The sequence below is a fragment of the Bemisia tabaci genome, chromosome 9 (genome assembly GCF_918797505.1).
Source record: "Bemisia tabaci chromosome 9, PGI_BMITA_v3".
NCBI lineage: Eukaryota > Metazoa > Arthropoda > Insecta > Hemiptera > Aleyrodidae > Bemisia > Bemisia tabaci.
The window spans coordinates 31,867,783-31,888,105 of record NC_092801.1 but is presented as its reverse complement, the minus strand read 5'-3'; the positions used below and the strand labels follow the sequence as shown (position 1 = coordinate 31,888,105).

At 39.6% G+C, this 20,323-nt stretch overlaps 1 protein-coding gene across 5 annotated transcripts in view; it reads right to left on the bottom strand.

Moving 5' to 3' along the window:
* Hasp (Hig-anchoring scaffold protein) overlaps positions 1 to 20,323 on the bottom strand; it is a 236,319-nt gene that overhangs the window by 97,141 nt on the left and 118,855 nt on the right. For all 5 annotated transcript variants that reach the window (XM_019041350.2, XM_019041349.2, XM_072304051.1 and 2 more), the window contains exon 4: positions 17,641 to 17,820. In XM_019041350.2, the coding sequence (XP_018896895.2) occupies positions 17,641 to 17,820 (180 nt within the window). The remainder of the gene's footprint in view (positions 1 to 17,640; positions 17,821 to 20,323) is intronic.

The window sequence follows — 20,323 nt, the reverse complement described above, 5'->3', positions numbered from 1 at the left end:
AGGAATAACGCCGTATGAACATTCGAGAGTTGCCAAATTTCCTTCGATAAAATGTTCATTTTTTAAGAAGGCTATGGATATTTTTCCTCGGAATTTTCAGGAAATTTAGGTGAAATTTCGAACAAAATATTCTGAAAAATTTGAGGAAAAACTTTTACAAATTTTCCGGAATATTCGCCAAATTTCCGCGTATGAAATGTGTATTTGTTAATATTGTTTATTTTATATAACTTTATAAAAATTCAATTTAATTATATTTATCATATACAGTTTTTTACTAAAGTAAAACTAAAATACTAGCTAAAATAGCAATACTAAAATATCTCATATGTTCTTGTTTTATTATTTTAGTCAGGAAACAACTCATTTTTATTATTAACAATATTATACCTCTGTTTTGGTTTTGACTAAAATTGTACGAAGAAACAAAAGTTCTTAATTTTTAAGCCGAAATTAAATGTAAATTGTACTTTTGCATAATTTAAAGACAAAAACCATTTGGTTCTTCTCATAATGGCAATTTATATGTTTTGTTACACTCCTATCCTTAAGTTTAATATTATTCAATCTATTAATCCTGTTCATCATTGCATATATAAATCCAATAATAAGAGATAATATGATGAGCGTTACGGATATTTTCTCCTGAAATTCTCGGATAATTTAGATCTAATTACAAAGAAAATTCTCTGAAAAATTGAACGGAAAATTTTCACGCGTTTTCCGACAATTCGTATTTTATCGAAGTAAATTTGGCAACCAACGAAGGTTCATACGGCGTTTTCCCTTAGCACGGCAGTAAATCGCACGCAAAGTATGGACATAGTGTTTAGAATGAACTTCTAGAGAAGGTACGAATTTAAGCAGTTAAAAAGTTTCCGTCTACGGGCCTATTGAAAATTTCAGCTAAAGCAAGAGGAGGCGTTTTACTTACAGGAAATAGCCAATAAATCACGAGCGCATCAGAGAAGTCTGGAATACACTCTCAACTCTACAATCTGTATGAAAAATATGAATTTTCTTAAGCTTTCCGCTTCAAAAACGATTCTACTACACAGGTGAACATTTCGTAATCTATCTGTCGTATTTGTAAGGCGTAATGATACAACTATTCGTACTCTCCGGAACGCGTGAGGTATCACGCCGCATTTGAAGGCGTTTTAAAAATTGCCAGGTTTCGATGTCGGGATTGTCGTGTCGCATAAAGTTCGGAGCACAAGGTCAATGAAATGGCCGATGTTACGAGTTAGTGCAGCAGTTTTGCACACATCTACTTGTTTTAAATTTGTGTTTGCATCTATATTTCAAGTTGAGAACGAGCGTGTAATTGGCGCGAAACGTCCTGGATATTTTACGGCACAAGTGAACATTTCGTAAGAGGAGTCGTTCCATCCGATTGGGACGCACGTCTGCCGAACGGAACTATGTGCTTTCAGACATGAGCCATGAGAACCATAAGAATTTATACATAACAGGGTTCACGTCATAGTGCACATAGTTCCGTTTGGTAGAAATACCTCCATATGTTAACACGCCGGTTGATAAAATTTTCAAGTGAGTTTTGGCGGGCTGGCGTCGGCCATGTTGAATATTGTGTAGCATCCTAGTGTGCAAGGGATGGATTTTCGCTGATTATAATGCCATATTAAAAACCGCAATATACTTTCCTCAGTAAAAATAGCCTTATGGAAAAAAAGTGTCAGGGGTTATCCCCTAAAATTGTGGTACTACCCCATATAATTAATCGTTGTAGTAACGCAAGTCAAGTTAGGGCAGTACCGCAACATTTGGGTTAGTTACCTAATTTATTCGGGTGCTACCATAATTCATTGGGGTACTATCACAATTAATTGGAAATGTCCATTTCATCCAACAACCTCGTGCTTCTTTTCCGTGCTCACTAAGAAAATGAGTTTTTTTTTTTTTTTTTTTTTTTTTTTTTTTTTTTAGGAACGACTAAGGGTATAAATTCAAGTGTTTTGAGACTCATCTAAAAATAGATCTCCTTCCTCAGAGAAACAAATGCTTTTACGATCAAATTTGACAACTCCTCGCGGCACCAATTTCCCGGGTTTCTTAGGCGGCACTTCAAGGATTACAGCTGCTCCTTGCACAGCTGAGCAATGAAAGCTGATTTCACTCGCCGCGGTTCAGGCTAAAACCGCTCAAGTCCCGTGGAAACCCCATGTACGAGGGTGGTTTTCCTCTGAGCATCCGGAGCGGTGAAGCTCAGAGTGTGGGGTGAAACATCTTAGACTTATCTGCGACTGTTGCTTGCTAACACTCAATTGAAACAATGGAATTCCGCTTTTTGAATAACTCTCGGGATTCATGTCAACATCGAGTGTTGCGTGTTTAGATAATGAAATGCTCCGAGAGAGACTTTGAAGAAAATGGTTTCCTACTAAAAAACGAACGTGCTGCCTTAAATGTTTTCCAGTGGATCAATTGATAGGCTAAGAAACTAAGCACTGCGGTACACACTGGAAAAAAAACACATTGGATCCAGAGTCCTGACTCTTAAAAACATCGCCAAGAAAAAATACTCTTGATTCAATCGGACTTAAGCTTAGATCAAGAACCCAGCCTCTTAATTTGAGCGGATTTCCTTTTGATTTAAGCTTAAATCTGATTGAATCAAGAGTATTTTTTCTTGTCAATGTTTTCAAGAGTCTAGTCTCTAGAGCTAATGTGTTTTTTTTTCTAGTGCATTTTTTCTAAATAGAATTTCTGTCAAAACGCATTGAACGTATCAAAAAATTTGAAAATTATCTCATAAGTGACATTACTGATAGTAGTTTGCAATATAAACAGTTAATGGACCACTAGACAGGGTACGAATTTAAGCAATCTGATACCAATGTTTCTAACATCAAAATTTCTCGTAGAATACGATTCGCGAAACGAAACATTTTTATTTTATTCAAAACTCGGCCCAAATCAAAACTCAAAAACTGTGAAAGTTTTCGGTTAACATCACCAGACAGAGCCACTAAAATAAGATAAAGAAGAGCGCCTTCAACACACTGTAATCTCAATGCAAAATTGTGATACCACTATTCGTGCGTCAGAGCAGTCATTTTGCATAGTCGGCCAATTGAAGGCGTATTTTCGGATCCATGGATCAATGGACAAGTTACAAATTTAAGCTATCTAATACATGTTTTTTGACCGAAATTACACGTAAAACACAATTCACGCAACGAAATTTATTGAAATCAATTTCCCAAAGATGTTTAAGGTTCTTTGATGCGTCAATGGGCCACTAAACAAGGTAAAAATTCAAGCAATCTGATACCTGTTTCTTCACCAGAATTTCCTGTAGCACACGATCCCTACATATAGTATGTATGACGAAATGTTTTGCCCTAAAGACCCGCAATTTGATGATTGCCATCGAGGATCAGCACTATTTTCGCCAAAATACCAATTTTTATATATGCGCCCTTTACGGCACTGGACAGGCGTTTGAAAAAAAATTTACAATTTTTTTCCAAAAATACTCCTTATTTTTACACCTCATAGCACGTTTCGAGACTTGGAGAGCTTAAATCTTCTCAAATTTCAAAAATAAGGGACACCCTACCCTACTGCCTGTAGTTGGCTACCTAAGGTGTGCTAAGTTGGTTTTTCCGTGATCCTGAAGCCCAATTTCTCGAAAGTTACTATCTAGAGTCAGTACTCTCCTTGATAACGCGGCAGTTCTGTTTTCCCTCGACGAACGTTCTCTCATTATCGCACCTTATGTTGTCGGGCTAGGTGTAGTGGTGGTGGTATCACGGGCTCGCGGGGCGGCGTTTTTCGGCGCGATTGCAGCCCGTTTATGAGATGAGGAAGCACGTTCAGTCTCCGTTTACATCATACGCTTGAAAAATATATTTGCACAAATGGTCCTGGAGCCCCTGTTGTCAGATTTACCAGAGGCGCTCGTATTTCTTCTTTCCGGTCTCCGGTTTATTTTAGAGTATCTTCATAGCGAGAGTATGGACAGATTGCTTGATGGAGGGCTTAGGGCCCAAAAGTGCAGCCACCCTTCTGAGCAACTTCTAACACGCAAAATTTCACTGCCAGCCTACAGATTTTCAATTCTAACCAACATGTCCAAGGATGTACATTACTGAGCGTTCTTTCACAAAAATAAGTAAATTTATGCAAAAAGTAAGCCAAATATATGCTTTATAAACGACGGTTCGTAACAATTGTATTTGTAAATCGCTCTGGACATTCGAAATTCATAGGTTGGCTGCATTTCTGGGCCCTAACTTCATTCCCGGAGGCATCGGTGAAGGCCTGATGGATTTTCGGAGTTTCACATCTGTCCATACTCTCGCTATACAGGTACTCCAGTTTATTTCACGAGCCCACCAATGGTGTGGCGTGCTTTAGGATGCATCGCTGGATAAAATAAATTAAGATAAGTCGTAACAAAGCAAAATTACTGGAAGGTAATATCTTAGATAAAATTTGTTAACTTGCAAGTTTATAAGCGTTAACCTTTGAAGTTTAAAAAATTAATTAGTTTTAGTAAGTTAGCAAACGAAAAATGTGATAATATTTATTTGTCAAATTAAAGTTAGGATATTAAATCTAATCTTTCATTATAATCAAAAGACAAATAACTATAAAAAAGTATATAAATTACACTAATAAAATGATTAACCACTGTCTTAGTCTTTAAGATTGAAAATTATGAATGGACCGATTTTTTGGAATTTAAGATTATAATTACGGAAACGTCATTTTTCACCGAAAAAATGAGTCGCAGAGAGATAGGTGTTATAATCCAGGTTAGGAGACTGTAAATCCTTGCTGTTGATTTCATTCCAAATCGAAAGACGTAGTCCAATTTATGCATGAAAAATGCTAATATTTTGGCTACGAGTTACTTCCGGCAATTTTCTGGCTGACATTGTGTTCCGGAGGCAATTTAGATAAGAAAAAATGAACCACATTGCTTAAATTCGCACCATGTATAGTGGCCCATTCTCAGATTCCTAGAAGAAGGTCTCCTAAATACTTAGTCCCTGATTTTTGACTCATCCCTGGAATTTTCGCCTCCTGTGGCCGGAAAAACCGGAAAATATCGACTAAAAGTTACTTTAAGTAATTTTGATACAAAATTTGTGTTCCAAATGAAATTTTGATGAGGAAACAGGGATTATTAAATTGAAGGTGATTCGTCAAGCTCAAGTGACATGGTCGAATTAACGTGCGATATATCGCATCGATTAGGTAAAAAATCTCGGCAGATTTTGAATTTTCAGCCAAACAAAGGACGATATCCCCTGCGCAAGAGTCTAAAGAATCATTATAAGCCCAAAAATCGGCAAAATTCAGAGAAATTAAAGCAGAATAGTGCGTGGAAAAAAACCTCCTATTCGATTCAGCTATCGATTCCTGTATCGAATGAGAGGTTTTTTCCAAACACTATTCTGCTCTCATTTCTCTGAATTTTGCACATTTTTGGGTTTTGAATGATTCTTTAGGCTCATGCGGAGGGGCTATCGTCCTTTACTTTGTTAAAAATTCAAAATCTGCCGAGATTATATCCCTAATCGATGATGCAATATATCGCACACCAGTTCGACCACGTCACTTGAGCTTGACGAATCACCTTAAATTCGCACCTTGCTGAGTAGCCCATCCTCCGATTCATAATGCAAGTTTTCCGAAATGTACACTGAAAAAAAATTCTCGGCGTTTTTACCACGGTCCGTTGGTACCTTTACCATCTCACTTTTTTTTACCAATCATTGGTAATTTTACCAAGACAGACTTGCAAGCTTACCTAAAAACCGGTATTTTTACTGTTTTTTCAGGTAAGAATACGACTTTTATTGGTAATCCATTCCCGGTAACTTTGCCATTTTATCTCGGTAATTCTACCACGGTCGATAAAAAATATTGGCGTTTTTACCAAGGTCCAGTAAAATTACCGAGAAAGTTCAATAATTTTACCGTGATTTCTCCGTAAAATTACCAATTCCATAAATGGTAATTTTACAAAAAAAAAAAACTGGGATCAAATAGAACCCTGAATTCTTGGTAATTTTACCCTTTTCTTAGTAAATACACCGAGATTTCTTTTTTTTCATTGTATCGTCCTTGATTTTGACTCATCCCCGGAATTTTCGGCTCCAGTGGCCGGAATCGAATTTTCCGGAATTTCCGGGCGGATCGGGCATCGTAGCGGGCGGCGCGCCCGATCGCCTCCTTTATATTCCGGCGCGGCCCGGGAAATGGCTCGCCGCGACGTGGTTCATTTAATATTCCGCCGAGCGCGTGTAAAAGCGGGTTTATTCCGAAAAAATGATACCCGCCACCAGCAACATCACTTAATATCCCCCGCCGCCCCCACCCCCGCCCCCGCCCCCTCGGGCCGCGGAGGAATGAAAGTAATCATTGAGATGGGAGGCGGGAAGTCAGCGACAAACGCCCGCGACGCGACCGAGGCGCGCGCAGCGGCGAAAATCCGCACTAAACGCTCCCGTTTGATTTAGATGCGCCACGCGCCCGGTTCCGGAACCTTAAAAAAGAATCTGCGCTGCTTGAAATTTACTTTTAAATCCGGATCACAGAATACTCCGGCGGACTAATTATTGAAATTGATGGGCAAAGCGATGGAAGAAGAAGAGGGAGGCAGATAATGGAGCGATTCCATTGGTTGAAACGGGAGACCTGGAAAAAAGAGTCTGCGCTGTTTAAAATTTAGTTTGTTGGAATTTTTTTTGCCAAAGTGCGTTAAAAATTCAGCACAAAGCTGAAATAATTGCTGCTGTTCCACCTAAGAGGTAAAATAGATGAATGAGTCTAACGCAGTTCAGAAATTTCATAGATTTTGCATAATTTCCCCCTCGCAGTCTCTGAGAATCATCCGTTTAAACCAATGGGATTGCTCCATTCACCCTTTCTCTTCTTTTTCTATCGCTTGGTTCATCTATTCTAGTAATTAGTCAGCTGGAGTGTTATGTGATCCGAATTTTGACCTATTTTTTAAACAGCGCAAATTATTTTTTCTATGTCACCCGTTTCAACCAATGGAATCCCTCCATTCTCCTAATCCGGCTTTCAAGCTTTTTAACAAACTGATTGCGGTGGACGGACGGGCCGTAAGACAGTATGTTGGAGTTTTTTGCCAACGTGCGTTAAACATTCAGCGTAAAGCTGGAAATCTCAATACAGAGGGAAAAAGCTCCTTTGGGCACAGCTTTCCTCAAAGAGATATGCTGTTTGGAGCAACATACTTACGTCCATTCCATACCAAGAGCTTGGTGGCAGAAAATTCAGGAGGCTGCACTGCACTGAGAATGGACCACTAGACAAGGTACAAATTTCAGCATTCTGATTCATGTTACTTAACTAAAATTTCACGTAAAATACGATGCGCACAACGAAAATTACCGAAATCAACTCCTTCCGACGATATTTAATGATTCCTGATGCATGAATTCAAACCACCCGCTCATTAAAACTCAATGCTCTGCGTGATTCACATCGCGCGGTAAACGTTATCATGACAGTCTCTGCGATATAAAAATCTGGCAACCTCAATCTTGACGCTTTGGCTCAGCTATAGCACATTGGTAATAGTTTGAACTACACATGGTGGGAAATGAACATTGTTCGATTGAGAAGCTTGCTGAAACCGTTGAAGTGTGCGATTTGACTCACGTAGAGCTTTGAGTTTCTTGTAAGCGGGCAGTTCAAATTCCTCGTAACCAATGTGAAATGAAAACGTAAATATTCTCGTTAGGAGTTGGTTTCGGTAATTTTCGTTGTGCGAATCGTGTTCGACGTGAAATTCTGGTTAAGAAACATGTATCAGATTGCTTAAATTCGTACCTTGTCTAGTGGTCCATTGGCCCAACGAGGCCAAAACGCCTCTGCAGTTGCCTTCCTGAATGGACGTAACTAGTGTTGCTCCAAACAGCATATCTCTTTGAGGAAAGCTGTGCTCAAAGGAGCTTTTACCCTCTGTATTGAGATTTCCAGCTTTACGCTGAATTTTTAACGCACGTTGGCAAAAAACTCCAACATACTGTCTCACGACCCGTCCGTCCACCAGAGATACAAAAATCCAGATAAAACCACAACCTTGCAGGCATCTAATAATACAATTATAGTTTTATTCACATGTAAAAGTACGGATTAGACTAGAAAACTCATGTGGTATAAACTCAGTGCCCTCTCCACTATTTAAAAACACTACTACATTAATATCTTAAATTTTACCGACCAATCTCATTTCAAGTTAACTTTTCGTTTTTGATTTCGTCATTTCGCCAACCGATACAGCTATACTAAGGAAAAACGTCGCATGAGCATTTAGATGTTGCCAGATTTATTTCTATAAAAACCGAATTTTCTTGGACAATTGCGAACATGCATACATAAAGTCGCTTTTATAGCGCCGCCTCGCGCTCTGCGACGCCCAATCGCCATTGCCCCCTATCCTAATGCCAACATATTCTCCAAAATTTTCAGATAATTTTGTTCGCAATTTGATCTGAAATATGTGAAAACTTCAAGGATAAATATGAATAACTTTCCTAAAAAAATTACATCGTCACCATCCAGGCAAAGTATCACAAGCGCCATGCGACGTTTAAAAATTTCCGCCGCCATTTTATTTTTTTACAGAGAAATTGTTCAACGAAGCTGTCCGAAAATTTCACTGAATTTTCTTTGTGCTGCCGATAAAATTTAGTGAAATTTCCAAACAGATTCAACCAACAATTTCTCAGTAAAGAAATAAAATGGCGGCGGAAATTTTTAAACGTCGCATGGCGCTGGTGATACTTTGCCTGGAAGGTGACGACATGTTCTTCCCAAAGAAATTTGGCAACTCTTGAATGTCCATATGGCGTTTTCCCTTAGCACGGCTAAATAGCTGTCTATTTCTTCCATAAACTAGTCAGCAGTTCACCAAAGAACACGAGCGAAGCAACAAAGAGCCCAAAACCCAACCCCATGAACGCCAGCTGGAAATCCCTCAGGTTGAACACCCTCGGCGATTCCTCTTTCTCACCAAGAGCGAAAAATTTCGAGGAATCAAATTCAAATTCCTCCTCCAACCTCAAGGTAAGCCCCGCCTCGAAGTTGCGTAGCAGCAATTGGTTGAGAGTCTCGAAGAAGTAGAAGTTTTTCGCAATACGAAACGTCAGAGGATACGTTAGGAGACACTCTTGAATGTGACGATACTGAACAGGCCTGAGGAACGTGTTGTGCTTCACGAGAAAGCTCTGGCGGGATAGAAGGAAGCTCGGGATACTAAAAATTAGGGCGTCAGCTTCGGCAGTTCGCGTGGCTTCTTCAAAAAGAGACAGAACTTCCTCAGTGTGATGAGCGTCATCAACCTGGGATGGATTGAATCCTCTGGCAATCTCGTAGAAAGTACGGTAGTAAATAGAATCATCAATGTTTCCGCTATCCAGGATTTCGGATTTATAATATTCGTAATTGGAGGCAAGTTTCTCTACCAGGCCACGGTACTCCGGGATTTGGTTGAAGAGCTTAGTGTGGGATTCTACGTCACGTGATTGTATGCGAATGTCTGATTGCCTCAGTTCGTCTATTGTTGTAGCGTCTTGGTATCTGACGCGTTTACTCAGTAGCTTGACCATTCCATTTTGGAATAGAGTGCTGAGGACTAAGGCTCCGAAGACGAAGATACAAAAAATGATTTTTCCAGTGAACAGGCGTCCCAGCAGCACCCTTGAATGTAAAAGATACAACCAACTAGATATTAGGATATAAAGAAAAACAGAGACAAGGAGAGACCCTCCACTGACTTTTCGGCGACAGGTGGACACTTTTATTCTCACAAACTGATTGCGGTGGACGCACTCGTACGACAGTATGTTGGAGTTTTCTAGGCAGCGTGCGTTAAAAATTCAGCATAAAGCTGAAAAGCTTAATACAGAGGGCTCAAAGCTCGTTCGAGCACAGTTTTCCCTCAAAGAGATACGCTCTTTGGAGCAACATATGATTGGGCGTAACTAGTGTTGCTCCAAACAGCATATCTCTTTGAGGGAAAACTGTGCTCGAACAAGCTTTTTCCCTTTGTATTGAGATTTTCAGCTTTATGCTGTATTTTTAACGCACGTTGGCTAAAAAACTCCAACATACTTTTATTCTCGGATGGTCAATGTTTCCGTGTGAAAAATTATAAGACTTTACTGCCGTGCTAAGGAAAAACGCCGTATGGGCTTTCGAACATTGCCAAATTTCCTCTCAGAAAATTTTAATTTTTGAAGAAAGTTATGAACATTTTTCCTTGAAATTTTCGGACTTTTTACATAAAACTTTGAACAAAATCATTCGAAAAAATCAGAGGAGAATTATTCACAAATTTTCCTGAAAATTCGTCGTTTTTCGGAGGAAATTTGGCAACGCCAGATGGCTCATACGGCGTTCTTCCTTAGCACGGCAGCGTAGCAATCATCACCCTTGTGTTGGCTGTTGACCAAACTACTATACTGCCGTGCTAAGGAAATACGCCGTATGAGCCTTCAGACATTGCCAAGTTTCCCTCGATAAAAACTGAATTTACTGGGAAAATTGTGAATATTTTTCCCAAAATTTTAAGACAATTTTGTACGCACTTTAGTCTAAAACATCTGAAAATTTCAAAGGAAAATGTGCATGAGTGTCGTCCAAAATACATATTTTATCAAGGGAAATTTGGCAACTCTCGAATGTTCATACGGCGTTTTTCCTTAGCACGGCTGTATACACGGATGATGAGCTTCGTGTGCAAAACAAATGTACGAAACTTCGGCTTATTTGCCGATTGAGATGCTCAACATATTGAGCCACCTACTTACTAGGTGAGTGTTGAGCTCTGCTCTCACCAAGCAGGTAGGTCAACAGTTGAATGTTAAAGTCCCGCAAGTAAAAGCTTCCACTATAGTGCCAAGATACCAATGGAGTGTTTTTTCTGGTCCCTACCAAAAAATAGGAATTTTAAAACAAGCAGTTCCAACGCCCAAGCGTTGGAGGGCGCTTCTTTGACAAAGCATATTACTACCAACTTATGTACCCGAAGACTGACGAAGATGGAATTTAAAGTGGGATTCTTTAACCGCAAAACCCTTCAAAACTTCGGATCGACCGCGAAGATCTGAGACATTCCACAAGCATTTTGTGATGAATCTGAGAAGGTGGTGAATGGAAACATAAAGGATGCACTGTAAATCAGACGACGGGAAAGAGCGGCGGAACCTCTAAAGCTGGTGCGTCAACGCGATCTAGCGGACAGCGGCGTCGCGACGCCGCGAGGTAGGGCGCGCAGGTCGCGGGGGAGCGGGGCCGCGTGAAGAGGAGTTCAGCAGTGGGGAGGGGAAGCGCGGGTCGCGGGGAAGAGAGGGACCGGCCGGCCGGCGGTGACATCGGCCATGGATGAAAATATAGGCAGCGCTAATGTCTCCGCTAACTGGAGTTGGGGGTCCTTATTCATTCTTGGCTCTTGGTCCATGACATAACCTTAAACCTTCCGCTCAATGCCGCAAACAGCTGACGTGTCGATGCTGCGCCAAGAAAATGAACCAATCACAAAGTAGCACAGTAATACGTCACTAAAATGAAGAGATCACGTGACTGTTCGTAATATTTTCAAATCGATCTGAAAGTACTGCCTCGGATATAAGTATTTAAAGCATAAGGAGGCCCTAAAATACTTTAACCAGGTAATACGTCCGTGCGAGATTGTTATGCTTAAAAGCAAAACATTTCACGAAAACTTTTACGAATACCAGATGCAGAAAAAAATCCAATTTTCCCGGGTGTACCAGAATGGCGTCATTACCCATAAGGCAAAAGGGCATGTAGTATAGTACATGTTACATCGGGGGAGTCGAACGGTTGGAAAGGGCGCATCTGGTACCCAGAAGCGCCCAAAAACCGATGGCCGTATTCGAAAATTTTGCATCTTCATGGCAACACTTCAGAATCTCTAATTTCCCTTTTCAGAGTAATCTTAGGTTAATTTTTTTGAGGGTGGGGTTCCCAAAAATCGTTTCCTTTAACGTAGGAGCACTTGCAAAAGTTCAAGTATCTATTTTCTTTTATTTTCAATTTTCAATTTTTTTTTTTGAAGTTGTAAGGGTGATGTTTGATGTTGGTGCTGCGGGAATGTTGGATCACACTGTACATTGCGAGTTTCACAAACGATTCCACGAAACGATGTAACTCCATTTCAAAGTTGCAAAATTGTTGCAAAGTTGCATCGATTGAATTGTGTACAAGACTGTACCTGTGCAGATTTAGTAAAACATTTGTCTGATTTTTGCATGAGATCAGAGGAAAAATTGATGGGTGAAATTTTCAGTTGGAAAAGACTAAGATTCTCCTCGTAAAAATTCAATCTGCGAGGGAAAATTTGGCAACATTGATAGGTAGTTACGTTCTTTTGTGGGGGGGGGGGGGTGACGACGACTTGTGTGAGCTAATTTTATTTTATTAGTTTATCCGATGGACGTAAGAACTATCTGCTAGGTGGGTTTTTGCAATTTAGACAAGGATTCCAAAACGAATTGCTCGAAAATTTGATCATCATAGTCATCATAAGGCATATCGATGGCCGAAACTACGAAACTACGTATCTTCATCGCGGTTTTCCAAAACGTCCATTCTTTTTTTATTTTTTCGAAAGGTATCGAATCAACTTAGTGGTGCCAAAGAGAATATTTTACTAACAAAGAAAAAAACTCGAGGAAGTTTTCAAGAAATTGCGTCAACCAGTTTTGCACAGAAAAATAAAGTATGACATTAAGTAAGGATCAGGATACGGACAAGGATTAAGGAATAAGGATTAAGGATTTAAGTTTAAGGATCGCTGGATTTTCTCCCTTTCTTGGATTTCCAATTGAATGATTACGAATTAACTATTTTTGATATCTTGGTTTAAAGTTGTTGGTTACATTAATAATTTTAATCTCACTTTTGTCAGTTTATTTCTATTTGCAAATATTTTTCTTTGTTATAATAGTGTTTGGTAGATGAATAAAGTGATATCCTTGTAATTTTGTTAAATTTGGATTATCAAAATTCATATTTTTAATATTTTGTTTAATTCTATTTATATTCTATTTATATTCTATTTATATCTATTTCTATTCATCGTCGCAAACGGAGATAAGTGGTTTCGCGTTTTGGCCACCGATATCTTACCTTGCTGGACGGCCGCACACGAAGTACTCAAAGACAGTCAACGCCACGGGAGTTTCCTCAAAACCGATGATTTCTCGCTCGGAGTACAGACCCCGGAAACTTGTCCTCTGCGCGTATTGAAACAAGTATTGCATACCAAGAATCGTGGCGATTGTCACAACGAGAGCCACCCAGACTAGCGGCGAGAAACAGTGGAAAGGCGCCAAAACCTGGGGCTTGAACCCAGGCCTGGGGGTCGCTATACAAACAGTGCAGGTATCGATAGCGACCGTATAGTCGAATAGAGAGAGGTCCTCTTCCTCGTAGGCAAACCCAGCAGGCTCTGCGTAGAGACCGACACCTCTTTGAAAATACGAATCAACCTTTTGGCGGAAATTCGGAAGCTCGTACAAAGTTTCAATCGTGAATGCTAAATTCGTGGAACGTGGGATCGTTGCAATAGCACTCTGTAGGATGACCGACCAGATAAACCATGTGAAAACCTTTTCTGACTTGTCGCCTGACTCGTATGCAGCGAGGGAGTAGATATCGTAGGTGTGTAAAACTGGATTCGAAAAGTTAAAGAATATATCGTCCTGTCCGCCGTTGAATTTGACTACTTTTTGAGCGAAAGGGGCGAACTTGAAACAGGCGTACCCTGTGCAGACCAGCACCCTGGAGCCGTTGAAAAATCGCCAGAAGAACCGGAATGCGAAAAGTAGGGTGCGGTAAAATTCCTGGATTGCGCTGGAAGGGTGTGAGCGTGGCTGCGTTTTTTGTCCCGAAAGCGATTCGTTGAAAAACCGTGGGTATTGTGAGTTTGGGAGGAGGAATATTATGTAGTTTTTGAAATTCCATATTTTGCTGAGGCTAAATCCGCGGGTGTGTTTTAGTACATGATCCGTGAGTATCGATTTGTCTTGAATTTCTGCTGTAGTGATCCGTAGATGATAATCGCAAGAGCCAAGCGAGTCAGCTGCGATAATTAATTTGTGTTCTTCGTCTTCAATGCAGTATTTTGGAATGCCTTTATCTATCTTTGGGTAGGATGCATCAACATTTTTTGACGGTCCGAATTTTTTGTCGGCTTCTTCGGGTTGTGAAACCGAGCCTAGGATCAACCCGAAGATTTCGCTGAAGTTCTCAACAAAAAAGAGAAAATTTTTGGGATGATGATCTTTGATGGAGTTTTTGAAAGTTGTAAGATTGGAGATCAGAACCGTTAATATGGAATTTTCATGTAATGTTTGCATGAAGTGTCCCACTGGTAGTTTGTTATCGAAATATACCACGTGCAGCAATGCTTGCTTTGAGGTGTTGACAATTTGGATGCATACATCAAGAGTGAAAGACGTAAATCTGTCATCGTAGGATTCGTTGAGGTCGGATTTTGCCGATAATTCTGAAGAAAATTGAATGGCAAGAATGAGGACTAGAAGTTCTCTAGCAGAATTGATCGTAATATGGTGGCTTGTAAGCATATTTTTCCACGTTGGTAATTTTAAATTCCCAAAAACATTTCGATTTTTATAAGTGTGATTTTTTTGAAGAGAAAAAGTAGAGATGATATTTATTAAAATTAGATACTTAGCTAATGATAATTCGTCGGAGCTTATTGGAGACTCGCGCTTAATGAGGATAGGAGGAATCGCCATTTACAATCATAATTTAGGAATATGTACAGTTCAAAACATATATCAAATTTTAAAAAGATGCAAATTTTTCACAAAAATTAGGCAAGTAACAAATTACACGCATGATTTGAGAATGAACGGAAAAGATTATTCATGAAGACCCAGAAAATCTCATTCTGGACACAAGCCCATCAAACAAGAGGTGAACACAATTTAACTGCTCGAAGAAGTTTTTCCATCGATGCGAATTGCAATGGCAAAGCCTCACTTTTACAGGTGCTCTTCTTTGACCTACTCCAACAAAGTAAGTGTTATTCAGACTTCTGAATGTAGACATCGAAAACAATATGTATGTTTTCCTGGATGTTTTTACACCGGATACCTTCATCGTTAGTATATTCTGTAAACACTCTGATAGCAAACCTATTTTTAAACCTTGGAGAAATCATTGTGTCGTGAAAAGATTTACGACGTATGACAAAATAATATTTCTACACCGTAATATTATATGTGTAAACGTGACGGTCTCTTTTATTGCGGAAAAATGCCTACTTCCACTTTATTTTTTGAAGAAAAATAAGCCAAATATAGCTTAAAATTTATTCAGAATGCTCTGCTTAGAGAGAATTTTAACCAGGAAGTTTTCAAGAAATTACGTCGACTAGTTGTTCACCCAAAAAATGAAGAATAGTAGAAAGTCTGCACTGAAAAAAAAATCTCGGTGTATTTACTATGAAAAGGGTAAAATTACCAAGAATTCAGGGTTCTATTTGATCCCAGTTTTTGTTTTGGTAAAATTACCATTTATGGAATTGGTAATTTTACCGAGAAATCTCGGTAAAATTATTGAACTTCCTCGGTAATTTTACTGGACCTTGGTAAAAACGCCAATATTTTTTATTGACTGTGGTAGAATTACCGAGATAAAATGGCAAAGTTACCAGGCATTGATCACAAATAAAAGTGGTATTCTTACCTGAAAAAAACAGTAAAAATACCGGTTTTTAGGTAAGCTTACCAGTCTGTCTTGGTAAAATTACCAATAATTGCTAAAAAAAGTGAGATGGTAAAGGTACCAACGGACCGTGGTAAAAACGCCGGTAATTTTTTTTCAGTGTGCGACGTCACAAACGGAGATACGTGGTTCCGCTTTTTGGCCATCGATACAGTGCATAACATGTACTCATATGGTGCTTCAAACGACGGATTTCTCCCACGCTGTGCTACCGCGCTCAGTAAAAAGGCCGTAAGAGCCATCAGGCGTTGCCACATTTCCTTCACGAATTTTCAGGTAGATTTGTGAATATCTCTCTTCCGATTTTTGTAAGTATTTAATTCGTTATTCGATTTAAAAAGTTTGAAAACGCCAGGGAAAAACATTCATAACTTTCTTTAAAGACACATTTTTTCAAAGAGGAAATTCGGCAATATTCAAATGCCTCTCCGGCGTTTTTACTTAACACAGCGCACAATGGATCTAGTCAATCGGAGAAGTCGGACAACATTTGGAAACTTTAAAAGCTCATAACTCCGTTTATACAAAGTTTTGAGGCTCTAAAAGTGGTTCCATGGGTTTCCACGTGAAATTTTCTTTAAGAAACGTCACTTATACTTTAAAATTTAACGAATTAACCATCAAAATTTGCAGTTTTAGTCACAAATTTCATCACTGAAAACAATATGGTGTAGATTTAACATACCCTGACACAGTTATCCGAGTATGGTAATAAACACCCTACTCTATGGTAATATTTACCATTTTGTGGTAAGCATCACCAGAGTTCTGTTGAATACTACTATGATTCTGGGCTTTTACACCAAATAGTATCACTGTGTGAAAAATCAAGTAGACTCATAGAAAATTTTACCATACTTTTTTTTCAGTGATGTCCAACTTCTCTGACTGACTCGACCCATTGTGCGGCGGTGCGAGCCCTTGTTTAAAATAAGACCCCACCAATCCCAACTTCCGATGCGTTATTTATGAGGATCTTACGCGGGGGGGGGGGAGGGGATGTTTTTCGGGGACTCGCCTTCCGGTCAAAATTGTAAAGTTCCTCGCTACATGACGGGGGTTTTTGTCTTTGCTGCGGTGATCAATCATAGCTGGAAGTTTTGACCATTAGGCCCGGCCGAGACGGAGAAACCGTTTTTACGAGCGCACCTTTTCCTCGCGAGTGCGGGGGCGGAAATTAACGGGGACAGACGCGGTGACGGTACTGGAAACCGTTGGGGTCATGAAAACGCTGTAAAAAATGGTTCAAGTTGTTTTAATTTTAGAAAAATTGCCTTTAATTCATTCTTTTTGCTTCTTTGAGCAGATTGTGTGCCAACAACAATTCCGCACCGTTGAAATGAAGGTCTTAAGAAAAATAGCGGGCTTTACACTTCGGGATCATCAGACCAACGAGTCCATCAGGGATGCTTGTAATTTGCAAGATGTAGCCAAGTGGACTAGGATGAGGAGAAAGATGTGGTCGGAGCACGTTGACAGAATGGATGAAGAGAGACTGGCAAAAGTTTGTATGACTGGACAACCCATAGGGAAAAGACTGCCTGGACGACCGCCTAAGAGATGGGCACAAAGCTGGCTCTCTTCTCCTGAAGATGATTGAATGTTCCTGTTGCTATTTGTTTTATTGACTTGACGAATCTTTACAGATAATTATTATATTTTTAATATTTTGTGCTCGGCACTCGAAGGCTTGACAAACAGGGCCATGCCCTAGTCGTTAGTAGAGAAGAAGAAGAAGAAGAAGAAGCCTTTAATTCAGAGAAAATGGACTGCTTTTCGAAATAAAGAGCTACTTTCTTTCTGGTTCATCAAGAGGGGCTCAAGGTAGAAATGTAAACTTACCATTCTGCTTGCAGGTTGGCGCGACACCAGTCCAGCTGCCATCAGCGCGACAGACCCGCTCTTTGAGGCCGACCAAGTGGTAGCCAGGGTTGCAACTGTACGTTGCTTTGTCGTTGAAAAACCTTCCCGTTGCCTCGATCATCCCCAGGTCAGGGCTGGTCAACTCCGGACACTCCTTTTCTGCAACAAAAACACAGGTCGTCTTCATGTACATCGCTCCATAAATCGCAATAAAGTAAATTATTGGAGCAGCAACCGTGCTAGGCCTACACTTTTTCTAATGGCAATACGAAGTCCAGTAATAGATTTAGTTTTTCTTAGTAGATTTAGTTTTTCTTAATACATTTAGTTTTTTTAATAGATTTAGTTTTTCTAGTTTTAGTTTTCTTTTTTTAGTTTTTTCTTTAGATTTCCCGGAAGGCGACGGCGTGGACGTCCTGTGAAAGGTTGGCGACAAGGGGTGGAGGAGGAGATCAGAAGGTGCCAATTGCCTGATGATCTCTGGGAGGATAGGGGGCAATGGCGATTGGGCGTCGCAGAGCGCAAGGCGGCGCTATAAAAGCGACTTTATGTATGTAGTTTTTCTCCCTGTCAGGTTTTTATGAATCTAAGAAATAGCTTTTAATGCATTTAAGACACCCATCGCAGTATTTTATTGTTAGTATTAATCAACTTCAATTCCCTTTGAGTTATCTAACGCGTAATTTAGATTAATCTAGATTATAAGGAATAGTAATTAAGATTACAGTTATGAACAGGGGATATACTCTTACAGATGTGACACCCCTAGATGTATTGTATGCACCTCATATAATAAATTGAACTAAAATTTTAAAGGAAATACAAAGTCCAGAGAAACCAAGAATTGCGGAATTAGAGATTTAAAAATAAGGCGATGAGATCGTTTAGCCTTGCGGTTTGATTTTCGAGATTCAGAGACAAAGCGATATATAAAGAACACCAACTGAATATGGAGCGATCCTATTGGTCGGAGTGGGTGGTTAAATTGGACAAAGACGGTAAGTAGTAGACTAACTAACAGCAACTCGCCCCCCTCCCCCCGACAAAATTTCCCTGTTTGGTCTATAACAACCATTCATTTCAAGAGATGGATATTTCAGTTTTTTTATGTCCTCTTTGTCCATAGCTTTGTCTATCAATTTAAATAATCAATTCAAAGGTAATATATGGTTGCAGGCAACTAGTTAAATCAGATATATTGGTCAAATGTCTTGGAAAATATAGTCAATTATTATTCGCTCTCAGATTGTAATTATGGTTCTTCTGCTGATTTTTGACATCTTAATCGTTTATCCTCACAGATAGGCATTAACTTAAGAGTGTACCTACATCTTTCTGTGGTTGCTGTAATGATTTCCAGCCCTGAAATGAACATTCATCTCAAAAGGCATGGCATTTTTTAAAGATATAATTTGTTATTTAGTTAATTACTGAATTACGGAAGTTAAGTGGCCAATTTACACGATCAAAATATTTTCTTCTCAAATTTGAATATTTCCCGCGTTCGACTATAGTTAAACTCAAAACCACTCTTGCTCTAGGATCAACGGCCGTTGAAAGAAACTCTTCAGAAACTCATAAAAAATTATGCTTTAGGCAGTGGCGATTCTTAGAAGTTGGCAACCTGCTTTCCTCCATTCCAACGTATGTTAAACAGTCGATTCTAGGTGAGGGGACCTGCCTCACCTAGAATCAATATTTTAATGGATTTGAATGGAGAAAAATTTGACCAGCTAGAGAACATTGCCACTGGTCTCAGGGAATCCTTCTGGAATAATTTTCTGGTGGAATTCACGTCAATTTTTTTTTAACCATAATTTTTTGACGTTTTTTGCAACGTTTCTATGGAGGAACTTTAGCAACTGCCAAATTTTCCTACTGCGTTTTTCTCAGCACGACACACGGTGGATCAATTCAATAGCAGAGGTCGGAAAAAATGTGGAAAATTTAAAAGCTTAATTCCGTTTACACAAAACTTCGAGGTTCTAAAAGTTGTTCCATTGGTTTCCTCGTGAAATTTACTTCTTAAAACATCCCTTATCATTTAACATTTGGCGAAATGAACATCAAAATTTGCGGTTCTAGTAAAAAATGTCATGTCGGACCTCTCTGATTGGCTCGATCCACTGTGCGGCAGTGTGACCCATTGACTATAATCAGACTTAGCTCCCTCGTAAAGTCGTATTTAACCCCCATCGCAATGCTTAAAACAGGGCTTCACAACCCTGTAAAACCTGGCTGCGGAGCGCCAACGATGTTCCATTGACAAGCGTTCCAGGAAATAAGTTAGCGGCACCAGAAAAGACACCACAGAGCATCCCTTCTCCCCAACCCCATCTCCCTTTGTGGCGGTATCGCGAGCCTCTTTAACACGTATTTCAGTGACCGCGAAGAAATCAAGGCATTCGATTTTGTCGACTCAAGTGCTAACATCACTGTTGCCGGACTGGGCCATTAAAATTTATTTTCAGGACTGATCAATAGATAAGGTTTCACGTGAGCTACATTTTGTTATTAATAACCTCTTTTTCTGGCTAATTTTATAAACAACGCATGTGCCATTAGTTATTGTATTCTGATAGGGGCTTTTATGGGTGAGCCGGACGTGGTAGTTCCTCATCGCAAAATCGTGTCCAATAATTGAACCAGAAAGCTCTTTATC